Source organism: Pollachius pollachius (assembly GCF_949987615.1).
Source record: "Pollachius pollachius genome assembly, chromosome: 11".
NCBI lineage: Eukaryota > Metazoa > Chordata > Actinopteri > Gadiformes > Gadidae > Pollachius > Pollachius pollachius.
Window position 1 is genome coordinate 14760494 of NC_136944.1, and position 25524 is coordinate 14786017.

Consider the following 25524-nt stretch of genomic DNA (forward strand, 5'->3'; position numbering starts at 1 on the left):
CACACACACACACACACACACACACAAACACAAACACACACAACCATTCACACACATGCATGCACACACACAAACACACACATACGCCCATGCACACACAAACACACACATACGCCCATGCACACACAAACACACACATACGCCCATGCACACACAAACACACGCGCGCACACACACACACACACATAAAAACAGACATGAGTGCACGGACACACACACACACAGCATGAATCCAACCCTCGACTGATGCCAGATGAGGGTGTGATATGTCAGAGCAGACACACAACACTTGGTCCCACTGGCCACAGCAAAATATTAGGATTGGCCCCTCCACATTGAACCACAGCAAAGCATGGAACATCACACACACTCTCAGGACAACAGAATTTCCATTAACCCAAAAGCTCATCCTTGCTATTGATTCGCCATTGGGCTTCCACCTGTATCTATTCAGTATTCATGACATAATCTTACAACTAGGATTTAAATTCCTTAATTTCAGTGAGCCCTACCGAATCCTCACTCTGTGCTGTGGGAATTCCTTCCGGAAGCACCTCAAGGAGAAGGGTTTTCTCCGCCAAGCATAACTGTATAGCTGAGGGGCTGTGTGTTTTCATAGCTCTTGTTCTAATTCCTGTCCTACTGCGCTGAGTAACGCAACGTCAGATAGGTTGCACTGGAGGACCACTGGACTCTGAATACAAGGGATTACAATGGTTTGATTTAGTTAACGTTCAGAGAATTTCAGAATAATTACCCAAGAAATCTCAGAATGCATTTCAAAAAAGGTTTTATTTATGTTATTTAAGTTAGACGGCCAGAAAGTACAAACAAAGATAATCCCTACAACAACAAAATGTGTAAAAATCGGACATCCAGTAAAGTCACTCACACAAAACGTACACGGTTGTGAGAGAACATAACAGCACATATATATATATATATCCAGTTTGCCCGGACGACGATAGAATATTAAAATAGATACATATTTCTTATTCTTTTCCAAATGTGAAAGCCACTTTCAGTGGCTTTGTTGTCCTTCAAGAATAATACCACTAAATAGTAGAATAGATAACTTAAGCCAACGATAACCATGTATCTCTTTTGTCATTGCTCAGTGTTACTTATTAAGAGTGTTTTCGTCTCCACGTCTGAAATTGAAGGTCAAGGTGTAGATACAGTATACAATACGCTTCGGCTTGCTCATCGGAGGCAGTTAGGGTTATCATTGTGTGGTGGGAGGATTGGAGGACTATCTATCGCAAGGACAATACCTGGAAGACATGTCTTAGAGTTGGCTTTTCCATCCATTGTGAAGCTAAAAGTTAAGTGACCAACACTGGCTCACACCTTCTATGTACTACGGCCGACTTGACCTAACATGTGCCCTGTTGCATCCCTGTCAAAAAAGAGTACAATACATTTTAAACCATATAAAGATGAATGGTTTCATAAATATGTTTAAGATAAAATAATATATTCATTTGAGGTTGAATATTTAAATAAGTTCTTGCTATTGTGTCCTATACAGTGTGGGTCCCCCGTCGATTTTAAAAAAGTGGTTAATGTTTCTATGGTTTAGGGATTGGCTCAGCTCATTACAGAACTAGCACAGCCATGGAGGAAACTGACATAGTACTGCTTTAAAGAATCATCCCTAGTACAATAATGTTGTACATCAGCTCGGGGAACATCCTCACACTTTGTCTTAAGCTTGGCAAGCCTGAGAGCTTTTGTCAACTTGATACTAGCAGTAAGATTAACTTATCACAGGTGAAGAGTTTGCTCCAGTCTCCATGTGATGCTTCTCTAAATCCTTCCATTTCATCTAACATAGACTTCTGTGACAACACCATGTTCTCACCTAAGTTGTTCATTCTAATTCAGTGCATTGCAGTGATTGCAGAGAGTTGATCTTGTTTCTAGGAACCTCTTTCTGATTATCTCTATGTTATGCTCATTTCCAAGTAGATACTTTTACATCTGCTACACATCATTTCATTTAAATCAAGCTAGCATGTTTTTGGTGCCAATGGGGACACAGTCGTGGCCCCATTGGCATGGAAAAAGTCTGAAATAGGGAATAAAAAACGTCAAACACCAAATTCCCACGTTTGTTATCCAGGTTGAGTGCCCTCCAATGGTGTGAAGGGCGTTTGGAGTTTCGGTCCATTCTATGGAATCACATCAGAACACTAGAGGTATTCCTCATGTTTACAATACCTGAAGTTGGGTATTCACGCACGGACATATGGAAGCTAGCATAATGGGAGTTGGCATATCATTATTTCTGGTTGATATCATTATTTCCGGAGATATTGCGATGTCTCTGTGTTCCGTTCTCAGGAGCTCCCGTCTCCATTCTTGGTCTTCAGCACAACCAGCACCACCATGACGGGGATCAGGCAGATGGGGGTCATGACCAAGGCGAGGACGATGCCCGGCGGGGGGTCACTCAGCTCCTCGGTGGGGCAGTCGTGGAAGTAGGCGGCGTGGATCTTCAGGAACATGTCCTCCACCATTGGGTTGGGCCACGGGATCAAGAGACACTCTGCAATGTCCTCGGTGCAGATGGTGAAGTTGTTGTACGCACTGTGTTCACGGATAGAGACATAGGTGGAGAGAGAGAGGGATAGAGAGAGGGGAGAGGGAGAGCGGGAGAGAGAGAGAGGCATGGGAGAGAGAGGGGAGAGAGAGAGAGAGAGAGAGATAGAGGGAGACAGGGAGATAGGATAGAGAGGCAGAGAAGGAGAGAGAGAGGTATTGAGAAAGAGGGGGAAGGGGAGATGGAGAGAGGGAGACATAAGGAAAGAGAGAGGGCAGAAAGAGAGAACAAGAGAGAGAGAGAGAGAGAGAGAGAGAGAGAGAGAGAGAGAGAGAGGGGGGGAGGGGAGATGGAGAGAGGGAGACAAAAGAAGAGAGAGAGGGCAGAGGGAGAGAACAAGAGAGCGAGAGAGAGAGAGAGAAAGAGAGATATGGGTAGAGAAAGAGCAAAAAAGGAAGAGGAAGAGAGTGAGAGCGAGCGAGTAAGAGCAGAAAAAGAGACTTAAAACTGTGTAAAACTGTAAAAAAAAAAAGTGACCTTGAACAAACTCAAAATGGGCCAACGGCACGCCATCTGCCCAAATTTTGTTTTTTGCTCGTCATTGTTTCTAATGAAGAGGAGGCTTGGTTTCGATCCGAAAGCAACCATCCCAGATCAAGACCCTAAAATATCTCCTACCTACCTGCCGTGAGCATCCATGATGTGACCCCAACTTTGTTCATCCCCCTTATGTTCCTGTATGTTGATGTTGAATGGACCCCGAAGGCAGTGTCACCACAAGTGTTCTTACCTCCTCACATTACTCCAGACACACCAGTTGGTGCTGTTGTGCAGATCCATATGGTTTCGAAAAGGTTTATGGCACATAAGTTCTATCAGCTCCGAGAGGCACGACATTTGGTCCCAGCCATTGCAGTAACTGCAGTAAACTTCACATCTGGGTGTCATGTTCACACATTCTGAATGAAACGCATAGAGGGAATGGGCATTGTTGGAGTATGCGTTTCATGAGAGGAGCCATAATTTCAAGAAAATAACAAAAGATATATATGATAAAAATTCTATTTATAATGCTCAAATAAGTAAAGATGATGATCTTACCGTGTATTACGATGGACTGTCCAATACTGCTTTCTAAAGAAGTGCAGATCAATCGCTTGGTTAAATACAGTCACGATTAGAAAGCAACACATTTTGTAATGAAAATTGTGGTGGCGAGTTTTACAACGTAATATTTGCAACCCGACAGAAAGTGACATGTCACGGTCACCAATGATCCCCCAATAAACAAAGAACATCACTTATCCCGACGGAAACAGTCATCGACCGGCACCACGATTTCACCTCCACGTTGTTACTCTAAAGTGGAGGAACCTCGGAGCGTCTGGAACGCCTAGCGGCACCGGCCTGGGCCTACATTACCACTGCAGCGACGGGGAGGAAAGCAGGGGGAGGGGTGGGGGGAGGGAGGAGGAGGTGGGGGGAATAATGAGGGAGCGGGGGTGGAAGCGGGGGGGTTGGGAGAAGTCGGACCACACACTCACCAGCGAGAACCGAGAGGAGCACGCCGAGGAAACCAAGCGTTCCCGTCATGTCAGGAAGAGAGCGAGCAGAGGTGGGTTGCATTCCCAGAAAAGCGACGACCATCTATACGGCGAGCTGCTAACTTCTCCCTGAGAGTGAGCCGAGGCATAACAGGAAACCCGCCAGGGTGGAAGAGAGACACAAAGTAACCTTCCGTCACCAGATGTCCGAGTGGTGTTACCCACGGTTACCAGATGTTCTCCTGACGTTCTCCCGTCTGCCTGCCCCTGCGCCTTGGCAACAGCTCTTCCCCTCTCCCCAATTCACATTTCTTTAGGATTTCTTTGGTGCCTTTGAAAGGGGTGGAGGCTACAAAGATTGTCGTGTCTCTCTCCATTCTCCCAAATAAAAAAAGGAGCTCACACACCAAGGCAGGGCTGCTGGCCGCACATCTGAAAACCCTTTAGTCTTTAACTCTTGTTCTGCTTTTTAGTCTCCGTTTCTCACAGTTGAAGGCCTGGCCGACTCACAGCGTGTGATTTATTTGCCTTTTGGGCTGTCTCCTCCAAATAGGAAACATAAGTAAACATTTAGGGCTCAGTGTTTAAGGGAAGATGTGATCGAGCCTCTGCAGGGTCTGCTGTGTGGGTGATTTCGTATTCAGGTTATTGAACAAACCTGAAGGAAATTGTCAGCCAGCTGTTTTTAAAAACCCATACTTACACAAGCAAGGAAAAAAAGAAGACAAAGAAAAAACAAACACAGAATGAAACTGAGAGGTGACGACTTTGGCTCGGCTTGGTTGCTTATGGCTATGTGAATCAGGTTCATTTTAGAGATTTATGTCTCATTTTGTACCGTGATCATACCAACACATCTACTGGCATTCTCGTACACCTCAGCGAAGACACGCCTGATAAAAGGTCAAGTCCTTGAACCATATCTCCACGTCAGAAAGAGAGAAACGTAGGCTATTTGCCGTGTGAACAACCGAAATGCATGCGGCTTTTTCTCGGGGGAAAAACATGTTAATCTACGTCACGGTGTCCACATGTTGGGCCTCTCGCACAACATCTGTTTGCTGAGCAACGTTTTGATTTAGTAATGACATCAGGAAATGTGTCTTTTCGGCGGGAGGGGGGGGGGGGGGGGGGGGGGGGGGTGGAGAGGGGTGAAAAGAAAAAAAAGGGAAGGCACAGAAAGAGAGGAACCGAAAAGGGGGAACAGGGGAGCAAGGAGGGGAGAGGAAGGGGGGAGAGGGTGGAGGGTGTGGAGGCGGCTTTCCACAGCTCCAGTTGTTTCACAATTCAGAGTTCATGCGTCGAACGGCGATGGCGCGTGGGGTAAATGACGAACGAGCACAGGAAGTGCAGCCAGGTGGGAGGCTGCTCCTAATAAAGTTTCAGTTAACCTTTGACCCCAAACAATTGTAAGTCTTGCATCCCCTGCTGCCCCTCCCCCCCCCCCGTGCGTTCGGAATAGGAGACCTCCCCAGGAGCTTTCTGTCTAAGAACACATTGCAATATGCTGGCACCGTGTCATCGTTCTTTGGCTAACTTATTTCCGTGAATTTGTCAGCCCCCCAACCTAGAGTGTTCGTGTTCATTGAAAATGTATCCAAGGAATTAGATTAAAATCCCCCTTGCTGATTCTAAACAAGCGTCATCATATCTGATTAATGTGCTGATCGAGATGATCTAGTATGGGGAAACCATCACTGAAAATAATTTTAAGGACATCTTAATCGGGATGGTTAAAACGGTTGCCAGAAAATTACTTACAATCTTTAAACTTACCGTTGGTAATGTTGGCTCCCCCCTCGATGAGGTGGTTACCTGTGGGAAGGAAAACAGGGGAATATATTTAATGAATCATGGGTTTATGGTTAAGGTGTAGTCTATGTCGTTCACAACAAATATGGCGTGAGTCTCCTCAGCCTTTGGGTTGATAGTGTAAACAATGCATTGTACCAGGTGTTGTGAATTGTAGATTTTTAACCTCCTTGTCAGCTAAGCTGCCGACTGTGGTAGTCCCTGCCAATGGATGCAAGATACAGAGTATTCGAGATTAGGGACAAATAGAGATTATTAATGCTTAATTGACTTTTTTTTTTAATATAAATATACAGTCAACTCAGCATAATAACTAGGAAATAAAGCTTGTCGAAAACACCAGCATACATCATGAAACATATTTCAACCTGCAGAGAACACAATAACAATCTCAATGTTATGATTAATAATATTGTAATAATAACTGTACAGAAAACCTCAGAACAAAATGTAAAACAGCAACTGTTTTCATTCAATTCAACTCGTTTTTACCCTCTTGAGATTCAAGAAACACAACCAGTCAGAATAATGGTACAGGATTCAATGATTACAAAAATGAAAGAGAAAAACAAATACAAATCATGGGACTAGCTAAGCGCCTTCTGAAGTGGTCGGGCTCATTAAAATGCACCAAAGCATTCCACCTTAGAGGTGAGATAGAGGCCATGCGACTGGGGCCACTTCTTTGTCTCCAGCCCCTGACCAAGACCTGTGGCTCCACACACACACACACACACACGCTCTACTCACCCCAGAAGAGAAGAGCCACACTCCACCAGGAGAACCAAGGAGAGGAACAATCCCTGCTTGTCATTGTGTCTGACACTGGTCTGCTCCGCTTCCCTGGTGGATAGAGATTACATATCTCAACCTTTCTGAAGGAAGGCTCTATAAAACAACAGGAAGCTCTGATTTCCTAGGATGGGCGTCCTGTGTAGACTCCCATAATGGGACAGAGAGAGAGAGAGAGAGAGAGAGAGAGAGAGTGTCCACTGACCTGCCACCACCTATGTCTCTCGCTCTCGCTCTCGCTCTCTCCCTCTCTCTCTCTCTCTCTCTCTCTCTCTCTCTCTCTCTCTCCCTCTCATCTCTCTCCTGTGTTGTAGGTCAACTTACTCCACCCTCTCGCATTGATTTTATTGACTTTTTTATTTCTTTCTTAACATAACATAGCATAATAAACAATACCTAATATAACTTAATCTAACCCAACGTAAAATAACATTGTATAGAATAACATAACATCAATTTCACAATAATAGTCCACCATCTCTCTTTCTCTCTCTCTCCCTCCCTCGCCCTCTCTCCTAGCTCTCTCTTCCTCCCGTTCACCTCACACTCTGTCTCTCTCTCCCTCTCGCCCTCTCTCTGTCTCTCTCTCCCTCCCTTTCACCTCACACTCTGTCTCTCTCTCCCTCTCGCCTTCTCTCCGTCTCTCTCTCCCTCCCGTTCACCTCACACTCTGTCTCTCTCTCCTCCTCGCCCTCTCTCTGTCTCTCTCTCCCTTTCTCCTCACACTCTGTCTCTCTCTCCCTCTCGCCCTCTCTGTCTCTCTCTCTCTCCCTTTCTCCTCACACTCTGTCTCTCTCTCCCTCTCTCTCTCTGTCTCTCTCTCCCTCCCTTTCTCCTCACACTCTGTCTCTCTCCCCCTCTCTCTGTCTCTCTCTCCCTCCCTCCCTTTCTCCTCACACTCTGTCTCTCTCGCCCTCTCTCTGTCTCTCTCTCCCTCCCTTTCACCTCACACTCTGTCTCACTCACTCACTCTCTCCATCGATCACCTCACTCTCTCTGCCGGGTTGTAGGTCAACCTACTCCACCCACTTGCTCTGGCTTTAGTTTATTTCTCTCTTTCTTCTTTCATTCTTTTTGATTAACTGTAGCGTAACATATGGTAACATATTATAACATAACAATACCTAAAATAACCTAATTAAAATAGCATAAAATAACACTGTATAGAATAACACAACATCAATTGCACGATAACAGATGCTGTTTGAGCCAGCTGAGGGCTGGAATAAGGAGGAGGAGGTATGCCCCCTATCGTATGTATTGTATTAAAATACATATTTCAATAGCTATTTAAAAGGCTATGCGAGTATCCTGTAAACTGAAGGTGCAGGGGAGTGTTGACTCCCAGATTAGGTCAATCCCCAACTAATACACCGACCAGATTGTGTTCCTTTAAGATAACATGACGCTGTATACTCCATTATGTATCCAACATGTTCAGAAGCAAACAAGCCTGAGGTTCAGTGACCGGCGTCAGCATTGCGCGTCAGCCCGCCCACTGTAGCGGTGCGTAGTACTACGGTCCATAGAGGGAGCCTTGTATCTGGATAGAGAGAAGACGAGTCAACAGCCACTGAGAGTGTAGCCTCGTTCGGCCGCTGGGGCCATAGAACCCAGGGCCAAAATTGCTTCCACATTTATATTTTGATAAACTCAAATTCCCCGAACCACGCCACTCAAACACACAGAGCAGCACAAACGCAGGGATAAACACTCATGTAAAATCAGCTGAAATGCACTCACGAAAAACGCACTCACAATACAAGCTCATGCACAAACACACACACACACACGCACGCATGCACGCACGCACACACACACACACACACACACACAAACACAAAGACATGTATTCAACACACATCAACACACACCAACATAATCCTTTCCTCCGCCAATTTCTTCATTTTCGAGCTGGTTAAACTTGTTTGAAGATAGAAGGCGAAGATAAACACACCGTTTACATTAAACCTAATGAACAAGCTCCTCCACAATACTCTGTCATCCTATGCTTTTCTGCCTTCGCTTCGAGGTCCAGTGTTGGAAATGCAAATGTGGTAATGTCAGTCCTCACACACGCCAATAATACACTGTTAAGTATATAACAACACTCTTACGGCTATAAGATTTGTACAGTATAAATGCTTAGCAGCAGTTTATTATCTTTTAATAATGATTATATGAGTTGTATATTAGGATTTGATCGGACCATCATTTTGGATTTGAGGGGCCAGCTGAATCAGGGTGTTTACTGTTCACAGTTTTCTTTGTGGGTGTGTGAGGATATTTTAATGGGTTGAAATGTTGACTCAATAGGGCCCTCTGCTGTTTGAGCAGAGCAACCAATATGTCTAAAGCATTAAAAAAATATACACAATGTATTGGCTTTTGGTAATTGTCCCAATAAACGACGGGGGGTTTGCGAACGATATAAAATAATAACTATGCATAATTTAAGGTCCCCAATAGCTGGATAAATCTAATGTTTTTGGTGGGCCTACAATGCAGAAAATCAGAATGAATTAGTAGGATATAACATATCAACAACATAATTATTTGAATTATAGAATCGCCAACAGCTCTAACAGCTAAATATGCAATACATACAATATTTTATGAAATTACTTGGACATGTGTCAAAAAAAAGGAAACGGCTTGAATGTAGTTATAGCGGGCATGACTCTGAGTGTATTCGGCGCTGTTACGCATGCGTGTCAACAGCAGCAACCTCGTCTGCAAAGCGGTCGGGAACTGACACCCTGGCAACGCCTTGTGACTTGGCCTAGCGCTAAACAGTACCAACCTCTCAAAAACAGAATAGTTGCTCTCCCTAGAGGTGGTTTAGGGCAACACAAGGGAAGCGGTGGTCTCATACAATAAGTCTACATCTGTCAATATATCGTCATTATTTTAAAGTTACAAATGTTTTTCACGTTTGAATTACTTTAGGACGATATCTTAAGAAATAGACTACAAATGAATTCGGATTATGTTAAGGTGTGATAATAGGCTATGATTTCTATAATGATGCAATTTCTATGTTGCATGTTCCAAGCATGACCCCCGTTTCTTGTTCATTTCTCCCCACGTTGGGAAACAGACGTGTGCCTGTGCAGTGTGTCTATTTTGCAGCCTAAATGCCTATGCTGCTGTGGCGCACCTCCTCCTCCGCCTCCTCCTCCGCCTCCTCTTGCTCCAGACGGATTCCGCCTCTGGTAGGCTATGGTCATAATAAGGACGTCACTATCCGTTAAGACTGCCGCTGCTACAACTGAGCTAAGTGCGCAGGTTTAAACATGGTTACGCTACGAAAACAAATCGCACCATGCCTGTGGACAACGTAGGGATTCCGCGATCATCTCGCTGTTTAGAGACGGGATCTGCGACATATTGAGAATACAAAGATAGCGTTCATTGCCTAAGGAAGGGGGACTTCATCTCCACGCACACACACACACGAGGATTTTTAAGGTATTTGCAACTGCGACACGTTGGCTATTGGCAGGAATGGGCTGCAATGTGTGTAGAGTATGCGCGTCCTTACGAATGCAATGTCCGTATAGAGCTTTTGCATGAACATCGGTACAATGATTGTGAAGTAAAAAATATTTATTTCCAGATTCATAAAAGGGTAGCCTTTGATTTCATTACTGATTTAAAGCACTTCATATATGTGACGGAAGATCGCCCTCTCCCCGTAAGCCATGCACACGTTGCATTTGGAAGGATAATTATCGATTTATAGACTCGATAATCAATTGTACATCTGTATTGACTAACCATACAGGAATATATTTACCATGGCGGTTTGGCAAATGTAGAAAACTACTGCTACGCACTTTCTGCTGTCTTTCGTGTTGCCTTTCACATGGGACACGCCCACTTCTGAGCAATGAGTGCGTGTGTGAGTGAGTGTGTGTTAGGTATCTGTGACTGTGTCGTTTAGCTATAGCTCGAGACTACCATCTATACTTTAACCTGCAATACATAGACGAGGACGAGTGACGTACACAATAAATTGCAACAATTCGCCAAGCATAGGCCCATTTGAAATTACACTGTATAAAAAGCTTTGGATGTGTTACGTCAGTGTTGTTGTGCCAACAGATGGGGGCAGTCGTTGCAATGACCGCACAGCAATGTGTGTGTGTGTGTGTGTGCATGCGTGCGCGTGCGTGCGTGTGTGTGTGTTTGTGTGTGTGTCACAAAACAATGTGAGCTACCTCACATTGTTTTGTGGGCAGAAAAATATAATCTCAACTGAATCAGATGAGGTTTATTCTTCTAGAAGAAAAAAAAACCGATAACTAATGATATGGTACCAAATTGCTGGTATTGAAAGTGCGGTGTTGCTCCGCTAACTCTAAGAGGAAAAGCGATGTCATCACGGACAGAACTTTGACTCTGTTTTCTTGGGGCTTTTCAGGAATGCGCCCTGCACCTCAGTGGCATTCTGCTGGGTCCCCACATCACCACATCGTAGCGCTACAGAAGCATGGAGGAAACAGCAGCAGCAGCAGCAGCACTGCCGGCGCCGGTCTCTGGTCCCACGCCCGCAGTCTCCAGGCCCCAGCCCCCGGCCATCACCGGACCCCCCTCCCGTAGCCTGCTGGAGTGGAGGAGGAGGGTGAAGTCTGAGTACATGCGCCTTCGCCAGCTCAAGCGCCTCAAGAAGGTGGAGGAGGTGAAGGTGAGCCCGGCCTGTCCCCCTTTTCTTGGGTTGATGATGACCGGGTTAACCGAAAGGTACCGGGTTCAATTCCAGAAATGTCTTAACCTGTCACCTGTAGGCATCCAATATGCCTTACCCCCTACATGATCCTCAAATGATATGGATCTGAATTTATGTTAATCACTTTGGATAAAAGAGTATGCAAAATATTAAAATATGGTAATAGTCAGTAGTAACAGGGATGTAGTCTGAATTTCAATCACTGCAAGTAAGAGACGGTTACAAAGCTTCTTATTGTTTCCTGTTCTTTATTTCCAGGCCCTGTTTGTGTCCAACAGCAAAAAGATTGAGGAGAAGACAAACATCCTGAACGCTGAATGGTCCAAACTCAGGCTTCAGCCGATCCCTCGGTCGACTTCCAGTGGATCCCTGCCCAGCAAGAAGGTGTTTTGTCACGTCTGGCTTCCTTCATCATTACACACTTTTGTCTCAACGAGTGTTTTATTGTGCTGGCCTGTTTGGAAGCTGCTCTGTGGGAAAAAAAGAAATCCGAAGCATAGCATTACATGCAAGTCTGAGCTGCTCCAAGTCTGAGTGCCTCCCCCACCGACCCACAAACACACACACGCAAACACACACGCACACACACACACACACACACACACACACACACACACACACACACACACACACACACACACACACACAAACCTGGTAGTAAGGTATGATAGCCATTATAATTATTGCTAAATACTGTTTTATAAAGGAAGGCCTTCAGTTCATTCCAGTTCGTCTCTAGATAGTGTTCTGTTGTTTAAGCTTTACTTGTATGTTCTGTTGTATCAATGTACAGCACTTTCCAAAAGAGATTTCCAAAGAAAAGTGGTCTCAGTTGCTGGCATGGTATCAACGGCATGTGTTAGCTGGGTGTGTTTCTCTGTGATGTGGGGGGAAAAAGGTATGTTATGGCTTGGAATTGTTACAGCTTTGGATTCTTCTTATTTTGTGGTCTTTTCTCCAGATGTGTACGGTGGAGTCTGGCTACACAGGATTCAAGACGCAGGTCATACCCTTGCGTACCCTAACTACTGTGGCCGGGATCCCCTTCATGTACTCCTGGTCCCCTCTGCAGCATAACTATATGGTAAACAACATATGGAATATAATGGTATTGTAATAGCAATAAGAGTTGATGATGATGATGATGATGATGATGAAGATGATGATGATGATGATGATACTTATTACTATCAAACTGAATAACAATACTTTATAATTCTTATTCATTGTTATTGTACTATTACAATAGATGTAAGCCATTAGATTGGTTATTTGAACTGAAAAACCTATATAAAGTAGAATTAGAGAGATTTAAGAGATTTTAAGAGATTTAAGGATTAAATATTGAAGAGTAAGATGTACATTGTAATTGAAACCATCTATTAAACTAATATTATTACATATGTTAAACATACAATAGGTGAGTAATATAACATGAAAGTAATAGTATCAGTATTCTAGCTGTTTAGTCAAAACATCCTCAGAAAGCAACCTGGTGTCACCAGCTACCATTGATGAAACATTTCTAGGTCCTGCCATCTTATTGTTCTGGTTTAACTCCAGTGATACATTTGCCGACTCATTATTTGTACCCTTTGAGTTTTGCTATTACTGCTTTGGGCAGAATTGACCTGAAATTAAATGTTAATTTTGCTTTTTTTTCACTTTCTATGTATTTTCCTCCTCTGTTTCTAGCCCTGGTGCTGGCTCCAAGGGGCATTCCATTGTAGAAGAACGCTGTATTCAGTGGCGCATTCTGACAATTCACACCAATACATTTATGTGTGTGCGTGTGACCGTGCTGTTCACAGGTAGAAGACGAGACCTTCCTCCACAACATCCCTTATATGGGCGACGAGGTGCTGGAGCAGGACGAGGCCTTCCTGGAGGAGCTCATCGACAACTACGATGGTGTCCATGGCGACAGGGGTGCGTGTGTGTGTGCCTGAGCTCTCGACAACATAGCGGTATCCATCCGTTCAATCTACTCGGGGGAAAAAAACCCTGAGGTGTGGTTGTCATTTGCAATGGCGATTATGAATTGGAGTTGCATTGTACATTAGGTAAAAGCAATTAAGAGGAATTCAAATTGAATTCAAACTATTAACTTCGGAGATCATTTGAATCGGTTGAGTGCTGAGAGCCATTCTAGCTTTATAGCATATCCGTTCTCGTGTTTTCGAAATTATACTCTTGAAATGTATAGCAGTGATGGTTTGTGGAGTGGAGCATTAGGCAATGGCTCACAATACCGTCATTGTTCCTTCCAAAGACTGCATTGCCTTGGAGAGAAGAAAAGTACGATGACGTCATGTTGGGGAACAGGTGATGACGTCATGAGTGGGTACTCTTGTGGTGTGTTTCCCAGAAGGGGGGTTCATCAACGATGAGATCTTCAAGGAGCTGGTGGAGGCGCTGAGCCAGTACCCCGACCTGGAGGAGGAAGAGGAGGAGGTGGGGGAGGAGGAGGAGCAGCCTATGCTGACGACGACGGCGACGGCGGCGACGGCGGCGGAGGAGGGGGCGGCTGTGAAGAAAGAGGAGGAGGAGGGGGCTCTGGGGAGGAGCTCGGGGGAGGAGGTGGCGCCCGTGGTGGTGGTGAAGAAGGAGGAGGAGAGGGCTCTGAGGAGGTGCTCAGCCGAGGGCTCGGAGGAGACCAAGACGGTGCCCGTCTTCACCACCACCTTCGTCCGGAGGAAGAGGAGGAGCATTGCAGAAGGTGATTTTTTTTTTTGTTTTTGGTTTTGAAGCCAGACGGTTTGTTTAATTTTTTTTAACTGGGGTGAATGAACAGAGGCTAGGGAGTGCTGTGTGCCCGTGTGCAATCGCTGTCCTACATTGGACACTGTATGAGCCAAGCAAGTAGGTCACTGTCTAAACAAAGTGGGCTCTGTTCACTTACACACTGCACACAGGTGGCAGCAGCAGGTTACCCTGCGACCGCAGCCCTCCCGCCAGTGGGATTGTTTACTTTGAAATGGACGCCGTGTCCTGTGTGCGTGGGAGAACCTGTTTGTCCGTGACACCGATACTGCCCGGCTCTTATAACCGAATCTAACCAGGCAACTCTGCCGAGCTGTATGGAAAAACAACAGAGGTTGCAAGCTTATGAACTTGCCTCACATCAACTTTGACACACAAGTCATGTTCTACTCTGAGGAAAGGATTTGGAGAGAATTGTATCTTTAGACATACACAGATTGTCAATACACAAGAGAGTTTGATTGGTATCCCTACAACAACATTAGAATATCAAAAATGTTATTATAATTATTGCTGACCTGAACGACCTGAAAGGAAATGTTACTTTTATTTTCACTTTCTATTTTTCTATGTTCAATAACTTAAACTAACTAAAATGTCTTTCTGAGAAAGTTGATATTTAAAACAAAACTGTATCAATACAACTGCCCACGTCATGTTATCAAAGGCAACCTTTAGGATACCGTAAGGATTGGCTTGGAATGCAGACTGCTAGATGCATTACCAATACATATAACAGTTAGAGATAATTATATGTCTATGAATGTCGTTTACCACTATTGATGCAATAAGAGGACTGCGTGTGCAAAACGTAAAAAGCATCATTGAGATGGGCAAAAAAACTCAACAAACAATTTACACGTTCAATGTAAAAGGACCTATAGACCTATCATTTACAGACTAAATTACTAAACACAATTCATAGATCTATCAAAGAACCTCATTATTTGACACTTAGGGTGATTGATTCCATCATTTTGGAAGTACTTACTGGCAACCTTACACAATAACGTAAATACAGACCAGTAAAGGCCACAGTAGTCGTTGAAAAGGGAGGGGTGAAGAGAGGTTATTCAGTCGGCTGCAATCTGCAACCTCACCGCTAGTTGCCACCTCAATATTACCAACTAAACCTTTGATAATTATTATAACATTATTTGTATTTTTATTATTCGTTATTAGTATAAGTATATTGTATTATTATTCATTTTTACATATTTTATAAACATTTTAAAATATGTATTTACACATTAATATTTACTTTATGTATTTATTATTTTTTTCTTCTTGTCTCCCCATCGTCTGAAGTGAGGGACGCATCGTGCACCAAGAAGATCCCCCACGACAAGATATTCACCGCCATCGCCTCCATGTTCCCCTACAAAGGCACCATGGAGGAGCTGAAGGAAAAGTAAGAGGAGAGCCCGGCCTCCACAATAGTGAACCCAGTGGGGTTGCCTAGCGTTCACCATGGCGACGCAGGGACAGTAATAATGGCCACTTCCTTCTCATGCTCTCTGAAAGAGTAAAAAAGAAAGAAGCAGTTCCATCAGCATTTGAAAGAGCCTCACACACTCAGGGAGACTAAAAGAACCCTTTAAAAAAAAAAAATCGACACAAAAGTAAAGTCGAGACAGAAATTCACAATTAGATGAAGTCTCTCCAAGGTGCGGTTTTCCCTCTTTCAAGTTGCTGTTGTTGGTTGCTACAGCGTTTCCATGCGTGGATGTTGTCTAGTATATCTTCCTTTTGTCTCCTCCAACCTGTGCAGATACAAAGACCTCCTAGAGCCGGCCAGCCCGGTGAAGCTGCCCCCACTGTGCACCCCCAACATAGACGGGCCCTTCGCCAAGTCTGTGCAGCGGGAACAGTCGCTGCATTCGTTCCACACCCTCTTCTGCAGACGCTGCTTCAAATACGACTGTTTCCTTCACCGTAATACTCCTTTCCTGTTACTATTATTAGCAGACTTTTGATTCAAATAGATTTGTTTCAGGCTGGGGGTAGGCATCTCAAGGTTGCATGAATGTAGACAGGACATTGGGATTCAAAACAGCACTTTGGTCCGGAAGTCAAACCGCCAGCTGTTGATGTTTAGATAGCGCTGTGTGCTGTATTGAATTGTTCCGTCTGTCCTTCTTTTCTATCTCCCAGCGTTCCATGCGTCCCCCAATGTTTACAAGAGGAAGAATAAGGAGATTCGCATCGAGACCGAGCCATGTGGCGCCGACTGCTTTCTTCTGCAGGCATGTTCGGTTCAGCACTCTCTGCTTTTTCTACTATTTTATTTTCTACTATTTTATTGGCATCGGGGATGCCAAATTTTTTGGTACACTGTGGACATTGGGCTTTGAACCCAGAGCCTTTTGGCAGCGATTCAGCACCCTGAACACTAGATCTATCTAGTAACCAATAGATCTACCTCAATGGTTTACCTTCCCTACCTGCCCCCCTCTCATTTATCGTAAAATATATGACATACAATTTGTTTTACACTTATCTCTTACATTACTGTACAATCTATTTATCCTGCTTAGCCATAGTGGGAGTTCAGAGCACTACCACTGGTAGTAATAAATCAAGCTCTAAAAATTGCAAAAGAAAATACTACAATACTACTGTAGATATCTCTATATCCCCACCTCTCTCTCTCTCTCTTTCATCATGTAACGGTGGTCCTGTGGTGTGTGGGCTGCTCTGCTTCAGAAAGGGGCGAAGGAGTTTGCGGATCAGTACATGCTTCGCTCCCAGAGGTCCCGGAGACGGAGGAAGCAGCCGCGGCCGCCCAGCCTCAGCTGTCCCGGGCCGTCAGGGTCCCTGGAGGAGGGCAAGGATGGGGACAGCGACCACGAGAACACCTCCTCCTCAGGTGATCAGTCTGACTGGGTCTCCATTAAATGAAGCGCATTGGACCAAAAATGCACGTTAATATGGAAACAGGGGAAAACATGATACCATTACCGTGGGATTAGAATGAGAAGTATAAAACATGCAATGACAACAGTTTTACATTTATGAGGCAATAAGAAGGAAATATATTGTGGTCATTTGTTACCTGATCTGTATTCTCTCTAACGATGAGCAGAAATTATTATGCTTATGATTATTATTATTTTTACAAATGTATAATCTTACGACTATAATAGCAAGCCTGTCGCACCAGTTACTCAAGTGAGTCATGTGCGCATGTGCCAAGCAGCCTGCAGCTCACACACACACACAGCACGCAAAAACGCATACATACACCGCAAGCACGCACGTACACACCGCATACCCACACCGCACACTCACGCAGATGCGCACGAACATACACGGAAATGCACACACACACACACACACACACACACACACACACACGTGCGCACACACACCGCACGTCAAGACAAAGACAGCGTCACATACACGGAAGCCGAACACACGCGCGCGCACACACACACACACACTACTCTCCCAGGTAAGACGTTCTGTCTATAGACTGTAGAAATTACAATAAAAGAAGGGAAGAAACAAGTTCTCACCTCGACAAGCAACGGCGGGTCATTCATTTTGTGATATAAAAACCGTTCAATTCAAACATCGCGCCGACCGGCATATCAACACACAAGTCAGTTGATCTTAAAGGGACAGTGTCCCTATAACACAACAAAAACATGTCAATAACCCAGTATAGTGAAATATGTCTATAGAGTCCACCAAAAGACTACACTTTGTTGCTCAAATGTAATATTACCCCCCACCTTGAGCCCCCCCAAATGTCTTGCGATATTGATATCCCACCCTCCCCCCTGCGGACTGTTTTAGTTGTTTTATTTTCTTATGTTTTGTGTGTATGCTATGTGTGACTGCAGGCTACTGCTGCCTGTCTTGGCCAGGACACTGGAAGAGATGATCAATGATGGTTATAATTTTCAGAAATTTGTTACATTATCGACTGGGGTTTCCACATTATTGCTATGGATTTTATTACAACTAGAGGTTGAGTGCGCGCAATCCGTGCGCGAAAACTCTTGTTGTTACAAAAGGTTAAGGATTTTTTATGTCTTGGCAATGACAAGCATATTAATGGCATTTAACTACAAAGCTAAATACCGTAGCAGTATTCTGCTTTTTAGTTACAGTAAATGGAGAGTCATATGCTGTAGATCCTACTGGATTACCCTGTCAAACTGTTTCATGACATGTGATCATATTGCAACATGGCAACATAACATGTCACAACATGTCCTGACAACAATGCTGGGTCAATGGTGATATCATTTCATCGTGCCTGGTTATCTCTGTGGTTGTAAATACATTTTACCCATTTTCACTTACGACTTTATTTGTACTACAAACACTGACTTGGCAATAAGCATGTGTCCTTTGATCTTGGGGTTCAGTCGTCGTCTGTTTGATTAAGGCATCATTTTTATAAACTCACCTGCAAACACGGCTCTCTATAGCCGTGTGGAACTGACTGCAGTTACTATATAACTGTTTCCGACTGCAGCGCATACGATTTTTTCGAAACCGAGAGTGAGCGAGAAAAAGACATCTGTAATAACTTATCCTATAGTTTGCCTCTTCTTACCAGCAGCGTCTCAAACACGCAGCCCATACGCGCTCTTTTGTGTTGACATTCATGTGGAGAGAAGAAGATAGAGGGACCTGAGACCTCTCTGTTCTCACTGTTTATCCTCCCTTTGCTCCTCCTGCCCCCTCACCTTGGGAAAAACCCCAAACTCTTTACCCGGCAGTGACTCAGCAAGCAGTATTAAAAATAAATGAATAGAAAAAACGCACTGATGACCAAACAGAAAGGCATTCCCGGCAAAGCTGAAGCATGGGCCCACAAAAATGCCGCATTCAGCCCGTTGCCAAGTAACATTAGGGCTATTGGTGTTGTGCAGTGGGCGTACACTCAGGGTTTCAAATATCCAGCATGTCTAACTTGGATCTATATTGTGTGTGTGTCTGTCTGTGTGTCTTTTTGTGTGTTTTTGTGTGTGTGAGTGCATGTCGGTGTTTGTGTGTGCATGGGTTTGCGTGCGTTTACGTGATCATACGTTTTTGTGAATATGTGTGTTTGTGTGTGTGGGCAATGCATGCATGTGGTTGTGTGTGTGGGCGTATGTGTGTGTGCATGGATTGTGTGTGTGGTTGTGTGTGTGGGCGTGTGTGTGTGTGTGTGTGTGTGTGTGTGTGTTACAGAAGAGCACTCGCGCTGCCAGACCCCGACCAAGCTACGGCTGGTGGAGGAGGAGCTAGCGGGACCCCCAGCGGAGGAGGACCCCTGGACAGGGGCCGAGGAGTCTCTCTTCAGGGTGCTGCACGGCACCTACTACAACAACTTCTGCTCCATCGCACGCCTCATCGGATCAAAGAACTGTAAACAGGTGCGTTGACGCAGCCATGCATTGTTGGCTGTATTTTCTAGTTATTATTATTCGTAGTTGAATTTCATATTTTGAGTGAACCACAGTTCACTGATTCTTTTCAGGTCATTTATAACTAATGTATACCGGTAAAGCAGTGACCAGTGTGGCCACTCCAGTGTTGATGCATTGCTCATTGGACAGCTTCAAGTAGGATCGACGTGCCACTCCTGGCAGAACTATCACTCAAGGAAAACATAGCCATAATCTTGACGCCTGTATTCAGATTTGCTAACCTTTTACCGAAAAATCATTCATAATGACAACCACAATGGTTGCGTAAGAGGAAACAGAATAACGTGCTTTCTATTTGATTTATATAATTTCATCCAGATTCTAACTTTGCACACGTTAGTGTAGATATAGTATGTTTTTAACTTTAATAAACATATTTGAATTGACGTCCATGCAACCACTTGCCTAAGCATCTAGTGTCCATCAGAGGAAGGCCCTCCCCAGAGAGCGTGATGTTATCTAAAGGGATGAACTGTGGCTTTCTGTCCTCCAGGTCTATGAATTTGCAGTGAAAGAGGTCCTGATCCATCGGGTACCGGTGCAGGACGGAGGAATCTCTCCGCAAAAGAAGAAGAGGAAGCACAGGCAAGCCAGACACAGCCGTCCCCAACCCCTTTATCTCTCTGGCTTTTACTCGACTTTAAACCGTCCCTTTAACCAAGTCAACTTTTCATTCTTCATTTGTTTATCAATGAAAATAAAACAAATTTTAGGCAAGGTATTTATTTTATTTTATTTATAGAGCACCTTTCATACACGAGGCAGACTCGAGTTCAACTTTTACCAGCATCAGAATCATTTTATCGCATTGAACCACCGGTTATGAGCCCTCCCTCTCTGGCTGCAATTAATGTTGTCTTCTATTTCCTTATCTGATAGGTTATGGGCAAAGATTCAGCTGAAGAAAGGTGCGTTGAACCACCCAGATAGTGTGTATGATCACGATTACCTTGCTACTGTTTAAAATGCATTGCAGCTCAGTGCACCACAATGTCGTATTACATTGTTCTCCACCTTCCCCCAGACAACTCCTCCAACCAGGTGTACAACTACCAACCCTGTGACCATCCGGACCACCCCTGTGACAGCTCATGTCCGTGCGTGATGACGCAGAACTTCTGTGAAAAGTTCTGCCGCTGTGAGACCGAGTGTGAGTCCCCGCTTACGTAGCCAGTGCTTTCATCCCGTTCATAGAGGTCTCGTTATTCAGCAGTTATTACTTGTTAGACATCTTGCCCGCAGGTAGACTACAGTAGTCCAACAACCTAACCACCTCTAGCCAGTCACGCCGCTCACTTTACCTGCATTGATGCTTTTATATGGATGCATCACATGCTGTTATGAAAGCATCATCTATTCTTGACCACATACAAGGGTCCTCATTGTGCACGAACACACACACACACACACACACACACACACACACACACACACAAATAGGGCAAGAGACTTTAGGTGCTAGGGTGTTTGACTCCCAGCCACTCGGTTCAATGCCCAATCTCTACCTGTTGGCTTCATAGCGCAAGATGCATCACCCCTTTCTGCTCTTTAATGACATGGATCTGAATTCACTGTCAGTCACTTTCATTGAAAGTAACTAGTAACTTTGCGTATATGCACGCACACACCAACACAAGCAGGCGCAGACCTACTGTCTTTCAGTTGTAGCTCTCTTTCGCCATCCCATAATAGAGCAGAGGATGGGCAGAGCGTAACCCAATCCTGCTGTGCCTCTGGCACGGGTCACTGGAGACACTGTCCTCTGGCAGTGGGAGAATGGTGGGTGGGTGACTGTTTTTTAACACAAGGGGTGTGTGTGTGTTTGAAAAATCCACAAGGCATTATTTTCGACCACAAAGGGGGGGGGGGGCGCGTTACTCATCAGAGTCGCTTGGCTCGAAGAGAAATGGAATGCCTTTTTTTCTTCTTTTTCTTTGAAAGCGTTTGTAGTCCTCCGCCACTTTTCCCGTCTTGTACCTCCCAGTACTTGCCTATTCCCGTAGCTGAGAACAACAAGAGCCAAACAGGAAGTGTCACACATCTTCTGCGTGCGTTTGTGTGTGTGTGTTAGTGTCAGCGTGTGTGTACTCTGGAGCGTCATCAAAAGGGGTTTGACAGAGGGGGGCTGAGAATATGAGCTACAACAGCATCTCCACCATTGACATGAAAACCCATGGACGGATGGTTTACACTGAAATCAAACAGACATAGAAATGGGGGGGCGGGGGGGGGCTATTGACATAAAAAGGAAAACCGCAAATCAACTAAATCCCTGTGTTTGTTTTTATGGGACGATGTTCCCCCCAAGTGACTCTATACTACCCGGACACTTTTCGCAATATTTGTTGCGTAACTCTCCTCTGTATCTGCCCAGTGGGTGTTGTTCCTGCACTCTGCAGAGCTGTAATTCTGCATATCTGCCAGCAGAGAGCGCTTGATTAATGGGCCCACTGCATCAGTGGCCAGCTGCTAGGCATTCACACAGAAGCTGCACATTCAGTTAGACATGGTCATTTTTCAACTCGCCTTAGTGTAGCTTATTGCTTATTTCGTGTTTAGTTTTACAATAGACAACGTAATACCACTATATTGCTCTCTCTCTCTTTCTCTCTTTCTGTCTCTCTCGCTCTCTCTCGCTCTCTCTCGCTCTCTTTCTCTTCTCTTCTCTTCTCTTCTCTTCTCTTCTCTTCTCTTCTCTTCTCCTCTCCCCCGACCGACCCATAACTACACAGGCCAGAACCGTTTCCCGGGCTGCCGGTGCAAGACACAGTGCAACACCAAACAGTGCCCGTGCTACCTGGCGGTGAGGGAGTGCGACCCGGACCTGTGCATGACCTGTGGCGCCGCCGATCACTGGGACAGCAAGGTGGTGTCCTGCAAGAACTGCAGCATCCAGCGAGGCCTGAAGAAGGTAGCGCAGGCACACACACACACGCACGCACGCACGCACGCACGAACACACACACACACAGACACACACAGCTATGCTATAGAGTAGATAGAATTGGATGAGAGTAGGATCAATTGTATTACAGTAGAATAGAAAGATAGTTCATAAAATTTTATTTAATTGGATTCAATTGGAGTGGATACGATTAGATGCAATATAAAGATTTGTACATGCCAGATCTCTTTTACATCAGCCATAACTATATGTTCATGTCTCTGTTTTCATCCGGTTTAAAAACACAGTATTTTTGATAATCAATATGTGTATCATACAAGGTATGTCCAAAAAGAATTCCAGTTTTGCACTCATGGTTTACGTGGGGAATTGGAGGGTCTTCTTCAGCTGTGCTTGTACTTAGATCTTGTACACATTATTCATTCATGCGCATCTTCCCCAGCACCTCCTGTTGGCCCCGTCAGACGTGGCTGGGTGGGGCACCTTCATCAAGGAGTCTGTCCAGAAGAATGACTTCATCTCTGAGTACTGCGGAGAGGTCGGGCTCTTATATTTCTCAAAAGTGAAAGAAATATGAAAGCATTAAAGTGTATAGTGTTCACCAGAATTTTTTTTTTAATTAATTTTATCAAGCATCTTAAGGGCGAGGAAAATAATCTATTAAATTGTGTCTATTCATGCTAGCAAAAAACATTTAATGTTATTGAAAACCTATTATCGGTACCGCCCTACAGAGGGCGCTATAGCGTTTTTTTAACCAGCCCCACTCTGCCACTGATTGGCGTAGCCTGAAGAGTGTGGTTATGTTTCGGTGAAACGAATTGGTTAGGTTTAGCAATATAACTTCTTGATTAGGTTAAGGCAGCACAACTCCTTGATTAGGTTCAGGCAAAACAACTATATGGTTAGGTTTAGGGTTTGGGTGAGGTTAGGGTGAGGCAGAAAGCCCTTTTGAAAAAAACGTCATTGGCAGGCTAATAAGCCAACCACTGGCCTTCCCCCTTGTATGATTTGTAATTGTATCACTTTCATCTAAAAAACAATACTGGACACCAACGGACCTGTAGAACCCAAACCCCAACGTAATACCAATAGGTTAAACCCCACAAAAGATCAAATCTAACCCAAAGTCGAAATACCAGATCGCATTTTTTACAAAATTTCAATACTAACAGAATCACAATTCATATCGTATCAGCGGTCAAAAACGTTTTCCCGTTCCTTACGTTTGTCTGTGTGTGTGTGTGTGTGTGTGTGTGTGTGTGTGTGTGTGTGTGTGTGTGTGTGTGTGTGTGTGTGTTTATGTGTGTGTGTGCGCCTGTCTAGCTGATCTCCCAAGATGAAGCTGACCGACGTGGACGGATCTATGACAAATACATGTCCAGTTTCCTCTTCAATTTGAACAATGGCAAGTACACCTCACCCTCCTCATCCCCATCCCTATCTCAATCCCTCGGTTCTAGATCAATCTTTAATGCGCCTTATTCACCGAGCGGCCATCTTAGTTATAAACGATAGCTGGGTTGAACACTAGCAGATAGCTTTCAGAACAAATATGGCCGCTAGGTGAATAATTTCCTTTACCATTAATACACATTCTGTCTTTCGAGCTAGTTGTAACGTTAATATTGTGATACATATTCTTCCCCATAGATTATGTTGTGGACGCCACCCGGAAAGGGAACAAAATACGCTTCGCGAATCACTCTGTCAACCCCAACTGTTACGCAAAAGGTGAGGTGGGGAGTTGATTGGTGGTTAGATTGAATATGAGATGTTGTTGATGTTGTTGTTGTACCAGTTGTGCGTGGGCTGACAGTGTGTGTGTGTTTGTTTCCCTAGTGGTGATGGTGAACGGAGATCACCGCATCGGGATCTTTGCCAAGAGGGCTATCTTGCAGGGGGAGGAACTCTTCTTTGACTACAGGTAGGGTGAAGACCACGCTCCCTCTGATTGGTATATTGCCTTACTATGTGTCCTGTCTCACACGCCCTCTCCTCTCTCTTTCTCTCTCTCTCTTTCTCTCTCTCCCCTCCCCCCGCCCCCACAGGTACAGCCAAGCCGACGCCCTGAAGTACGTTGGGATCGAGAGAGAGGTGGAGGGGACTTAGCTTGTACCCGGTGACACCTGTCTTGCCATAGAAACATCCATCACCTGTCTGTCATCTGGTTGGCCCCGCGTTGGGGGGAGGGGGTTACAGGGTGTCGTGGATGTCTATGATAAGACTCAGAGTTGTCTCCTGACCGGCTTTCAAGTACAAAAAAGCCCTCCCACCTCCTGCAAACATTTCACATGACAATGCTACTTTAGCTTACAGCGTATTATCTTCTTAACAAAACTGTACAAACTATACAACTTCTGTGTATGCCAAGCTTACTGAAGGTATCAATTACGAATGGCATTCATATGTGATTATCATTATTATTATTATTATTATTATTATTATTATTATTATTATTATTATTATTATTATAAGTAATATAAATAATAACAATAATCAGTGTGGCTTAAAGCACCTAGAACCTTTTGTTTAGTTTTTCCAGAGCTATAATGTTACAGCTATCCGTCATATTCTCAGTGTTACTCTCAGTAGATTTGTTACTGTATTTATAATGGGTTAGAATTTCACCTCTCAAAACATAACTGCTTTTTATTATGTGCCAGATAGTACCAGTGCAAGTGCATGTGCCGTTTCTTGGTAAGGCTAACCATTAAACATGCTAGCCAATCGGTGGTGTTTCTCAGTATCATGTGATTTACCCTATCGATAGTGCAGGGTTAAACAAGGTCAGTGACTGACAGGTACCCCGTGTTTCGACCTTCTCTGTTGCTAGCTTTAACACAACTTTATAGCAAAAGCACGCTATTGTGCATATTATCGTTATAATATCATCATGGCTCTGCAAAAAGTAGGCAAATGGACGAAAAAACCGACTGACTGAATGTAAAATGTAGTTGGTGTCGAGAGAGATCTCTTTCCTCATTAATTTCATTTGCGAC

General features: G+C 44.4%; 2 protein-coding genes across 3 annotated transcripts; one reads left to right on the plus strand and one right to left on the minus strand.

Moving 5' to 3' along the window:
• Window positions 1-773: 773 nt before the first annotated feature.
• Window positions 774-6741, minus strand: ramp2 (receptor (G protein-coupled) activity modifying protein 2). 2 transcript variants are annotated; one of them, XM_079746641.1, is made up of 6 exons: window positions 6652-6741; window positions 6040-6102; window positions 5866-5904; window positions 3647-3679; window positions 3336-3504; window positions 774-2592 (listed from the first exon to the last, which is right to left on the minus strand). In XM_079746641.1, the coding sequence occupies exons 1-6, from the start codon at window positions 6713-6715 to the stop codon at window positions 2343-2345; spliced, it is 618 nt and encodes a 205-aa protein (XP_079602767.1). In that variant the 5' UTR covers window positions 6716-6741; the 3' UTR covers window positions 774-2342. The 2 variants fall into 2 exon arrangements, with proteins under 2 accessions (XP_079602767.1, XP_079602768.1); XM_079746642.1 differs by lacking the exons at window positions 5866-5904; window positions 6040-6102; window positions 6652-6741 and adding an exon at window positions 4090-5114.
• A 3183-nt stretch (window positions 6742-9924) lies between these two features.
• On the plus strand, window positions 9925-24994 carry ezh1 (enhancer of zeste 1 polycomb repressive complex 2 subunit). Its single transcript, XM_079746227.1, has 20 exons — window positions 9925-10164; window positions 11120-11383; window positions 11684-11809; window positions 12387-12509; window positions 13237-13354; window positions 13794-14144; window positions 15497-15599; window positions 15960-16123; window positions 16343-16438; window positions 16899-17057; window positions 19379-19563; window positions 20111-20202; window positions 20497-20525; window positions 20642-20767; window positions 22350-22528; window positions 22965-23060; window positions 23849-23930; window positions 24176-24256; window positions 24365-24449; window positions 24574-24994. Exons 2-20 carry the CDS (start codon window positions 11189-11191, stop codon window positions 24632-24634), a joined length of 2451 nt encoding a protein of 816 aa, XP_079602353.1. The 5' UTR covers window positions 9925-10164; window positions 11120-11188; the 3' UTR covers window positions 24635-24994.
• Window positions 24995-25524: the final 530 nt, after the last annotated feature.

Coding starts and splice junctions, on each gene's coding strand:
- ezh1 (XM_079746227.1), top strand. CDS start 11,189: ATGGAGGAAACAGCAGCAGCAGCAGCAGCACTGCCGGCGCCGGTCTCT. Junction 20,526..20,641: donor AAAGATTCAGCTGAAGAAAG/GTGCGTTGAACC, acceptor ACCTTCCCCCAG/ACAACTCCTCCAACCAGGTG. Junction 23,931..24,175: donor CCTCTTCAATTTGAACAATG/GCAAGTACACCT, acceptor TCTTCCCCATAG/ATTATGTTGTGGACGCCACC.
- ramp2 (XM_079746641.1), bottom strand. CDS start 6,715: ATGACAAGCAGGGATTGTTCCTCTCCTTGGTTCTCCTGGTGGAGTGTG. Junction 3,680..5,865: donor GGGAGCCAACATTACCAACG/GTAAGTTTAAAG, acceptor GCACTTCTTTAG/AAAGCAGTATTGGACAGTCC. Junction 3,505..3,646: donor ACAGTCCATCGTAATACACG/GTAAGATCATCA, acceptor CGTTTCATTCAG/AATGTGTGAACATGACACCC.